At 39.5% G+C, this 11,403-nt stretch overlaps 1 protein-coding gene across 1 annotated transcript; it reads left to right on the forward strand.

Moving 5' to 3' along the window:
* The first annotated feature begins 1,181 nt into the window (after positions 1-1,181).
* Positions 1,182-7,565, forward strand: TEX55 (testis expressed 55). The gene is made up of 5 exons (XM_053919396.2): positions 1,182-1,310; positions 1,356-1,530; positions 1,599-3,088; positions 3,697-3,825; positions 7,412-7,565. The coding sequence occupies exons 1-5, from the start codon at positions 1,182-1,184 to the stop codon at positions 7,544-7,546; spliced, it is 2,058 nt and encodes a 685-aa protein (XP_053775371.2). The 3' UTR covers positions 7,547-7,565.
* The last annotated feature ends 3,838 nt before the right edge of the window (positions 7,566-11,403 follow it).

Raw genomic sequence — 11,403 nt, forward strand, 5'->3', positions numbered from 1 at the left:
GCAGTTGCAGCTCCTGCTTAGTTAACCGAGGAGTGATGCTGACCACAAGAACCTGGGCAATCATCAGCAACTCAGATCAGAACCCGCAGAAGCTCTGCCTGCACACGCTGTTGCCAGATATTGGCAGTGAAACTGCACAGTGAGCTATGAAACTACCTGATGACACACACGAGAGATGACACTGAAGTCACCCAAGAGCAGAGCTGAGAAAATGCACATCACCCCTGCCCTGTCACTGACCAATCAGTGGAGACCATGACCCTGAAAGGACACACCTAGAGAACTGATGAATATTCTGCTGAAAACAGCCCTGGAGACATCACCTAAGATTCCCGCCTGCAAGAAAGAGATAAAAGCCTCAAGACAAAGAACCCAGGGTGCGCCCTCACCCTCTGGGGAGCAGCCAGGGACATTTCCTTTCCTTTCTTCTATCCAACCCCTTTCTCTCTTCACAGGCACATGTCTCTTAAACTCTAAGGCAATGGGCAGCTGGCAGCTTGTCCCACACTAACTCCTTGAACCTGTCTCCAAGGCCCCCTTTCTCTGACTTCCCAGTGAGCTAAGGCTGTCCCTACTAGGCTCTCTTATTGCTTCTTCTGTGCTAAGCCCTTCCTTGTTTCACTGTCCCCAGCTTTAATACATGTGGCTTCATAATCACCTGGGTTCGTGTTGTGAAAGCTTTCCTACACATAGTCAGAAACCGCAACACTACAGCTGGCCCTAGGCAGACCCACTCAGGGCCAGGACCCTTTCCGGTAACACTGAAAACAGCACCAGCACTGTTTGTGAAGGCAGGAATAAAAATGGTTTTAAAAAATTAAAACTGAAGTCTTGGCTAGGTTGGAGCGCTGTCCTGTACACCAAAAGATTACAGGTTTGTTCTCCAGTAGGGTTGCATATGGGAGGCTACCCATCAATGTCTCTCTCACATCAATGTCTGTCTGTCTTTCTAAATTCAATAAACGTATCCTCTGATGAGAGTTAAAAAAATTAAAACTGAAAACATAAATTTGGCTGCATCACCACAGTACCAATTAGAGTCTAAAGAACAATAAATACCATTTATCAGGACCATTTACTAGAACAGTGCCCAGCAACTGTGACAAACAACAGTGATTTAACAAGTCAGTAGCGAAGGAAGAATGGATTTGACTTGCGGCAACAGCCACCTCTACTCAGGTATGCCGCCCTCCTGTGGTTGCGCAGATGTTCACCGCCTAACATGCTGTGGATCTGGAGACTGGTACCTAACAATCCGGTTTGACATGCACTGCTGCGAACTTCTGCAAGACAATGAGGAGGGTACCGCTGTAAGGCACCCATCCACAGAGCCCTGATGTCTAACTGCTGCGCAGTGGCGACACCAGCGTGTGGTCACCTTTGCTCAAGTGAGGAGCATCCACTTAGCATATCAGCGGAAGCCCACTCCTGACTGTGCCCAGAGCCGGAGGCAATGCTTCCCCCAGCCGCCGCAGCGCAGGAGCCCAGATCACCTCCAGGCAACCGCCCAAGCTACCAGAAGCAAGGAAGGTAGGAGAAACCAGTGCACTGAGGCCCGCACAAAGTCCAAGGGCATTGTTGTCCTGCGTTCCCCTAAGGTCGCCTAGACAACCCAGCCTGGCCCCACCCACAGCCTTTGGCACCTGAGACCTGGCAGGAAATGGAAGAGCCTCCGGAAGAGGCTACAGGGGAATCCTTGGGACCTGAAAACACAGCTAGGTCCCCAAATGACAGCAACAGAAATCGCCAGAAAGACAACTGGAAGAACCTGGACAAAGAGGAGGCAGATAACCAGTCTGATCACAGAACAGCTAACCAGGCCAACCAAAGAGTATCCAGCCAGACTGAACCCAACATATTTGGCCAAGCAGACTACAAAGTATCTGAACCCAATGGGCACAGAACATCTGATCAGGCTGACCTCGGAGCATCCAACAGTGATAATGTTGCTAATCATACAGCAACTGATCAGACTGACCAAAGAATGTCTGAACAGATGGACAGCAAGGCATCTCACCAAGCTGATCATGTAGAATCTGAACAGACTGACAACCAGATGCCTGTTCTGCATGAACAAAGAACCCCTGAACACATTGATCGCAGATTGTCCAGCCAAGCTGAACAAAGAACTTCTGAACAGACAGATCGCAGAACTTCTGGCCAGGCTGAACGAAGAACTTCTGAACAGACAGATCGCAGAATGTCTGGCCAGGCTGAACGAAGAACTTCTGAACAGACAGATCGCAGAACTTCTGGCCAGGCTGAAAGAAGAACTTCTGAACAGACAGATCGCAGAACGTCTGGCCAGGCTGAACGAAGAACTTCTGAACAGACAGATCGCAGAACTTCTGGCCAGGCTGAACGAAGAACTTCTGAACAGACAGATCGCAGAATGTCTGGCCAGGCTGAACGAAGAACTTCTGAACAGACAGATCGCAGAATGTCTGGCCAGGCTGAACGAAGAACTTCTGAACAGATCGACCGCAGAATGTCTGGCCAGGCTGAACGAAGAACTTCTGAACAGATCAACCGCAGAATGTCTGGTCTGGTTGAAGGAAAACCTTATGAACAGATTGACCATAGATTGTCTGAACAAACTGGCTATAAAACATCTGTAAAGACTCACCACCAAGTGACTGAACCAGCTGAACACCAGGTTGCTGACCCAGCTGACAGCAGTACTCATCATCCTGGAGTTGACAAGCATGACTATAGTGAGTCTGACAAAGCTGATCACTTAGTGAGTGAAGAAGATGATAACATAGAAGACAACCAGTTTGACTATGGAGAAAGGGACCACCGGTATGATGACAGAATATTCGCCAGCCAGAAGGACAAAGAGGCTGACTTCAGAGTACAGCCCTGCAAATTTAAGATTAGCCAGACAGACGTCAGTGATTCCAAGGTTTCAGATTTAACTGACTCTGAAAATGCAAAATTTCTGCAAGCATTCAACTCATTTGAAACCAGGTTCATCAGTCATTTGCAAGCAAAAGGCCAAGGTTTTTCCCCAAGATTCCCCACCATCTCAACCCAACTGGACTATATCATCAGTCAAGAAAAATGTCAAGTAATAGCAACTGAGACTGTAGATTAAAAGGGCATGTGATACCCATTTGATACCTGGAAGGCTGGAGGCCAAGCCAGGAGCCTGTGGTGGTGGTGGTATAGGGAATGGAGGGTGGACACAGGTTGGATCAAAGAGAGGAATAGACCGACATGTTGCGATATGTGTGACCTATAGGATTCAGGAAGGACAGGAGAAGGGTGGGATTTGTAGAGATGTGTTGCTTTCTCTGCTACCCTAAGGCCATTCAGGAAGGATCAATGTACCAGCATTCAGGAGACCTAGGTTTTAAGTCTTGGCCTGGCTGCTAACTCTAGAACATTAAGCCATTTTCCTCTCTCTGGGTTTTTATCAAAGGAAAGGAATTTGGAGTAAACCAGAGATCCCTGGGAAGGGGAAAGTATTTGAAGTAAGTTGGAGAAGCCTAAAGTAACTCCCAGGACTTGAGGTGCATTGTAGTGCCTGGAAGTTTAGCCAGGGCTCTCACAGTAATGTCTTTCCTCTCCTTCCTGGTGTTCAGAACCCATCATCACCAGATTCCACTGATAACAGCAAAAATAAGAACAAAACTTCCTGGGTTTTTTTTCATTTATTAAAGACTCTTGGTGGGGGGGATATTTCCATTTCAGGATGATATTTCAGAATACCAAGACAAGAAGAAAACCCATAGGGGGCGGTTGCCTTCTATAGTGTATCAAGATCCTTATCAAGTTTCACTACAGTACATGGAAAAACACCACATTCTGCAAATATTCCAGGTAAACCTCTCACTCCCTTTTTTTAATTGTGGGTTTTTCAGTAACTATAGTGTAAAAAATAAACTTTGATCTGGCTCCTATGTGGTACAAGAAAGGGCCTTTGCTATAAAAAGGATATACTCTTACTTGAGAAGCCAGTAAAATGTAATAACCAACAGTAGTAAATGATAAACACCAAATGAGTGATACTTACCATGGTATTAAACCATTCAGAGGGATCAGGTTGAATGATTGATTGACGGGGAAAACTTGGCCCAGAGTTAAAGTTTGAGCCAGAGTAGGAAGGAAGGACAAAATATGGCCACTGAAAAGGAAAGAAAAAGGCTTTCCAGTCAGAATATAATATTTTCAGAAGATAATCACTCCATGATCATCTAAGAAACCACACTCTTTGCAGGGGTGGGGGGGGAGTAGTTAAGATTGCTTCTTATTCTTGAAATTTTGGATATGGGGCTGGAAACTTTTTAAAACTATGACATCTTTGACCAAAATAGAATTACAAAAGATTATCACATTTATAAAATGTTTGTTGTTTGGTGGGTTGTTTTTGTTTGCCTGATGTATTTATTTTTATGTTTATATTATTACCCAGCAAGGTACATATTTGTATATAATACATGAGTACATGAAGTACTCTGTGGTTAAAAAGGTGTAGAATAAGAATGGCCCACCTCAAATGAAAGCATTTAAACTTAAGTGTAAAGAAGTAGGGTAGAGGAGAAAGAGCACAAACTTTACAAGTTTAGCACAAACTTTGCAAGTTTAGCCCAAGGCTCCAACCTAACTTGGCCGCCTTTCACCTTTGTCATTTGGGGAAAATTATGTAACTTCTGTGAATCTCAGTTTCCTCATATAAAATAGGGATGAGTGGTACTTCATTCCCTCTGCTCCATGTCTTTTTGTTGTTGTTGTTAAAATGTCCTTTTGTGGGAGAGAACTTATGGCTGGGTTTTCTGGCTTTAATCGAAGAACAACTAATTATTAAACCAAAGGATGAAAGCTGTTGAAGAAAGTAGAATTCTAATCATTCTATAAATAATGTTCTTCATCTGTCAAGGTAAAATAATGGTTATGCATTCAACATTGTTATAAGAAAAATTACTTATCATATAAGTGTTCGATAGAAACATATGAAACACATAATTGGTGTGGATACATTAAACAGACCTTGAATATTTTATACCTAAAATTAGCCCCTTTGCTATTCCTTACAAATGAGAGTTCCATTTAATTTATTATAATTTTTGAAGGGTTATTCAACACCAAAAAAATATGGTAGTGAATCTCTGAAGTTTTACATATGCTTTCTTGTTTATTACTGGAAACAATGAACATAATTTTTACCTTTTAGAACCAAATGCCTCAGAAGGAAGGCTCCAGGTAAAATCATATAGCCTTTTTAAAATTTTACTCAAAATACTTTTCTCTGACTATTCTTCAAAGAAAATAATGAAATAATTTTTCAGCCTAATAAAATCATAGATCCCCAAACAAAAATTTTCTGTAGAACTTTCTCACTACCTCTTTGATCTTGAAAACTAGAGAAATATCCATTTCTACTTACAAGCAAAATTTTTTATAGGATTTTTTAGTAATTTCTTTTTTTTCTTTTTTTATTAATATATTTATTGATTATGCTATTACAATTGTCCCATTTCCCTCCCACACTCCACTCCATCCTGCCCACCCCCTCCCTCCCACATTCCCCCCCTATAGTTCATGTCCATGGGTCATACTTATAAGTTCTTTGGCTTCTACATTTCCTACACTATGCTTACCCTCCCCCTGTCTATTTTCCACCTATCATCTATGCTACTTATTCTCTGTACCTTTCCCCCCCTCTCCCCCTCCAACTCCCCTATTGACAACCCTCCATGTGATCTCCATCTCTATGGTTCTGTTCCTGTTCTAGTTGTTTGCCTAGTTTGCTCTTGTTTTTGTTTTAGGTGTGGTCATTAATAACTGTGAGTTTGCTGTCATTTTTACTGTTCCTATTTTTGATCTTCTTTTTCTTAGGTAACTCCCTTTAACATTTCATAAAATAAGGGCTTGGTGATGATGAACTTCTTTAACTTGACCTTATCTGAGAAGCACTTTATCTTCCCTTCCATTCTAAATGATAGCTTTGCTGGATACAGTAATCTTGGATGTAGGTCCTTGCGTTTAATCTTGGGTAATGTAATTATGATGTGCCTTGGTGTGTTCCTCCTTGGGTCCAGCTTCTTTGGGACTCTCTGAGCTTCCTGGACTTCCTGGAAGTCTATTTCCTTTGCCAGACTGGGGAAGTCCTCCTTCATTATTTGTTCAAATAAGTTTTCAATTTTTTGTTCTTCCTCTTCTCCTTCTGGCACCCCTATAATTCAGATGTTGGAACGTTTCAAGATGTCCTGGAGGTTCCTAAGCCTCTCCTCAGTTTTCTGAATTCTTGTTTCTTCATTCTTTTCTGGTTGGATGTTTCTTTCTTCCTTCTGGTCCACACCATTGATTTGAGTCCCAGTTTCCTTCGCCTCTCTATTGGTTCCCTGTACATTTTCCTTTGTTTCTCTTAGCATAGCCTTCATTTTTTCATCTAGTTTTCGACCAAATTCAACCAATTCTGTGAGCGTCTTAATAACCAGTGTTTTGAACTGTGCATCTGATAGGTTGGCTATCTCTTCCTCGCTTAGTTGTATTTTTTTCTGGAGCTTTGAAGTGTTCTGTTATTTGGGCCATTTTTTTTTTTTTTTGTCTTGGCACGTCTGTTACTTAAAGGGATGGAGCCTTAGGTGTTCCCCCCGGGGTGGGGTAACACTGGTCGCTGTGCTGTGACGCTGTACATTGGGGAGGGTCTGAGAGGGAGCAATGGCGCCTGCTTCACTCTCCTCCGGATTTCAATCTTTCAGTCCGCTACCCACAATCAAATTGGGCCCCTCTGGTGCTGGTTCCCGAGTGGGTGGGCCTGTGCACACTCTAGGCCCCTGTGGGTCTCTCCAACAACCTCTCCTGTGAGGCTGGGAATCTCTCCTGCTGCTGCCCCAACCCCCACAGGCGTTTCAATCAGAGGTTTGAGGCTTCATTTCCCGGAGCTGGAGCCCTGGGCTGTGCGGTCTGCTTTGCTCCCCGCCATTTGTCCAGTTTATCTGTGCACAAATGTGGGGCCGCAGGGTCTGCTAGTAGTCAGACTGCCTGCCCCGTTTGTCTCACACTCCTCCATTCTCAGTCCCGCCACGTCCATGTGAGTCCTCTCCGCCCCGGTGCCTGTCTCTGCCCCTCCTGCCGGTCTGGATGAATGTTTATTTTTTATTTCCTTGGTGTCAGACTTCCTTGCCATTGGATTTTCTGTCAGTTCTGGTTGTGCAAGGAGGCGCAGTGTGTCTACCTACGCCGCCATCTTGGTTCTCACAACCAAATTTTTATTCTTCCAAATATTACCTTAATTTACATAATTTAATCAGTTGTAAGAAAGTAATTTGTCACTTTGTAGAGATATATGAATTTATTTAAAATGGGTGGTACCTGTTAGGCTAGTACAGAATATTGCTTCAGATATAACCTTACCACATTACCTTTAGCTCAGAACCATAATGTGATATCTATGCTCTCTCAGCAGATCACCGAAAACTTAGTCTATGAAAGGCCAGAGGACCCCCTGAGTTTCATGCTGTACCAGGTATGGACTAGTAGAAAAAAAAACAATCTTTTTATTCTTTTTATTATAAATATAGCACACACAAGCATATAAAACAAAATATATACAACTCGGTGAATTACCATGTAATGAACCAACCTGTAACCACCACTCAAATTTTAAAAATTAAAACATTGCTAGCATCCCAGAAACCCCCTTTTTTCCCCTCAGTTGTTGCTCCCCACAAAGGGACTATTATTCTGACTCTTTTGATATTGTCTTCTTCACTTCTCTTTATAATTTTACCCCAAAACACAAATCATGATAAACTTTTGTTTAGATTTTTCAGCCTTTTCAACTTTATATAATTGAAACCATATGTTAGGTATTCATTTGTGTCTAGTTTCTTTTGCTTGAAATTATGTCTGTGAGATTAGACCACACTAAAGGGACTTTTTCAGTTATGTATAGCTGAAGTTCATTTTCATTGCTGTATAGTATTCATGGTATGAAATACCACAATTTATCCATTCTATGATGTATGTGAACATCCAAGTTGTTTCTAGCTTGGAACTATTACAAAAAAAGTTTCCCTATGAATCTTCATGTACATGGCTCTTTGTGCACATACACACACATATCTCCTGAGTACATACCCTGAGAGTGATTGCTGGGCCATAAGGTATGGGTTTGCTCAGCTCTAGTAGATTATTTCAAACAATTTTCCAAGGTGATTGTACCAATTCATACTCCCAGCAGAAGTGTATATGCGAGTTCTAGTTGTTTTACATCCTTACCTAAACTATATCTAGCACTTAGAATTATCTGTCTTTTTAGCATTAGCCATTTTGATGGATGGTTAGCAATAAATCATTGCAGTTTCAATTTTTTTCTTGATTGGTAAAGCAGTTGCATATCTTTTCATTTGTTTATTAGGCATTTGGAAGTACTTATTTTTCTATTGTATTATCTTATTTTTTACTCACTTGTAACAGTTTTCTATATATTTTGGTTGTGAGCTTCTTGTTGATTGTGTTTGTTACAGATCTTATTCCACTCTCTGCCTTCCCTTTTTATCTCTTAAAGGTATTTTTGATAAACAGAAATTCTTAATTTTGATACAGTCAAATTTAACAATCTTTTTATTCATGATCAGTACTTTTGGTATCCTGTTTTAGAAGTCTCTCCTTAGTCAAAACTCCTAACCATAGTGCCCTATATTATCTTGTAGAAGTTTGTTTGTGGGGTTTCATTGGAGAGGTTTTAAATTTGTTTGTTGCCTTTACATTTATACTCTATCTGGAATTGATTTTGTATAGGATGTGAGGTGGTGTCATTTCATTTTTTTCAAAGTAGATATCCAACTGACTAAGCACCTTTTATTAAAAAAAAAAAGAAGAAGAAAGTGAAGGGATTAGCCAAAGAACATATATGCATAACTCATAGACACAGAAAACACTGTGGTGATGGCCAGAGGGAAGGGGGAGTGGGGACCATGTAAAGGCAGGAGAAGGGAAGATGGGAACACCTGTAATATTCTCAACAATAAAAATAAAGGAAAAAGATTATTTTTAAAGATCATACCTTCTACCCCTTCTACTCTTTATTTGATTCTTATGGTATATTTGCCTATCCCTGCTCTAATATAAGACTGTCTTAGTTAGTATGCATTACAAAAAATCTTAATATCTATCAGAATAAGTCCTCATGTCTTATTCTTTAAAATATATTGGATGTTCTTAGGCCTGTGCATTGTGCTGTTAGTATTTAGAATCATTTTTCAAGCTATAGAAATCAAAGAACAGGACAAAACTCCAGAAAAAGAACTAAACAAAATGGAGACATGTAATCTACCAGGTAAAGAGTTCAAAGGATGCTTAATTAACTTGATAGAAGAAAAGGTGTCAGTAAGAATTTTAACAAACGGAAAACATTAAATAATTTATTTAAAACATAAAAAAAGAATCTGTCAGAACTCAGGAATACAATGAAAAATATATTAGAGAGAATCAACAATAGATTACATGAAGCAAATAATTGGATCAGTGGTCTGGAAGACAAGGTAGTGGGAAATACCCAGCTGGAACAGCAAAAAGAAAGGATTTAAAAAATAAGAATAGTATGTATTAAAATTATGGGACAGCATCAAGCATAACAACATTTACATTACATTCCTAGAGGAAAAGAGAGAAAAAAGGGATTGATGACCTATTTGAAGAAATAATAACTGAAAACTTCTCTAACGTGCCAAAGGAAATAGATATACAAGTCCAGGAAGCACAGACAATCCCAAACAAGATGAACCCAAAGACAACTACACCAAGCCACATCATAATTAAAAGTTAAAATAAAAAAGAGAACTTTAAAAGTAGAAGAGAAAAATTAATTATGTAAAAGGAAGCTCCCATAAAACTGTCTGCAGATCTTTCTATAGAAACTTTGCAGGCCAGAAGGGACTGGCAAGAAATATTCAAAGTGATGAAAGGCAAAAACCTACAACCAAGACTACTCCAACCAGCAAGGTTATTATTTAGTATTGAAGGAGAGATAGTCTCCGAGACAAGAAAAACTAGAGAAGTTCATCACTGCTAAACCAGCTTTACAAGAAATGTTAAAGGGACTTCTTTGAATAGAAAGAAAATATCAAAAATAAAAATAAGAATATATAAGAAAGAAAAAATCTCACTGACAAAGGTAAACACTTAACAGTGGATAAACCAATTTTAAAGCTAGTACAAAAGTTAATAGAAGTGGGATGATCACATATAAATACGACAATAAATTAAGGGGTATACAAATATACACACAAGATATTCAATAATGACAAACATAAACATTGGAGGGATGAGTAAAAAACTCTAGTGATTTTAGAATATATTCAAATTTAATCAACCATCAACTTAAATTAGACTGCTATAAACATAGCTTGGAATAAAGGAAAAGGACATGGTAACCACAAACCAAAAAAACCTATACAAGATGTACAAGACATGAAGAGAAAAAAATCCAAACATAACACTATAGAAAGTCATCAATGTACAAGAGAGCAAGAGAGTAAGACCACAGAAGAACCACAAAACAATAAATACAATGTCAATAACTACATACCTATTAATAATTATGAAATGTAAATGGACTAAATGCTGCAACAACAAAAAAGGAGGAGGTAGCTGAATGGATAATAAACAAGACTCATACATATGCTTCCTACAAGAGACCCACTTCAAATCACAGACACACAGAGATCAAAAATAAAAGGATGGAAAAAGATATTTTGTGCAAATGGAAAAAAAACTGGGTTAACAGTACTTATACCAGACAAAATTGACTTTAAAACAAATGCTGTAATGAGACAAAGAAGGACAATATACAATGATAAAAGAATCAATCCAACAAGAGGATATAATTTTTGTAAACATTTGTGTACCCAACATAGAAGCACCTAAATATAGAAAACAAATATTGATAGACACGAAGGGAGAGACCAACAGTAATACAGTAACAGTAGGGGACTTTAATACCCTATGAAATTAATGGATAAAGCACCCAGACAGAATATCAATAAGAAAATAATGGCTTTAAATGATACAGGAGCCCAGACAAACTTTATAGATATTTTTAGAACATTTCACCCAAAAGCAGCAGAATATACATTCTTTTCAAGTGCAAAAGGGACATTTTCCAGAATAGATCATATGTTAGGCCATAAAACAAATTGAAATAAATTTAAGAAGATTAAAATCATATCAAGCATCTTCCTTGACCACAGTGGTATGAAACTAGAAATCAACTACAAGAAGAAACCTGAAAAACACAAACACACAGAGGCTAAATAACATGCTATTAAACAATCAACAGGTTAACAATGAGCTCAAGAAGAAAATCAAAGACACTTTTACTCAAATGAAAATGAAAACACGACAAAAAATCTATGGGACATAGCAAAAGAAGGAAATCCATACCAATATAGG

This window comes from Desmodus rotundus, chromosome 2 (genome assembly GCF_022682495.2).
Source record: "Desmodus rotundus isolate HL8 chromosome 2, HLdesRot8A.1, whole genome shotgun sequence".
NCBI lineage: Eukaryota > Metazoa > Chordata > Mammalia > Chiroptera > Phyllostomidae > Desmodus > Desmodus rotundus.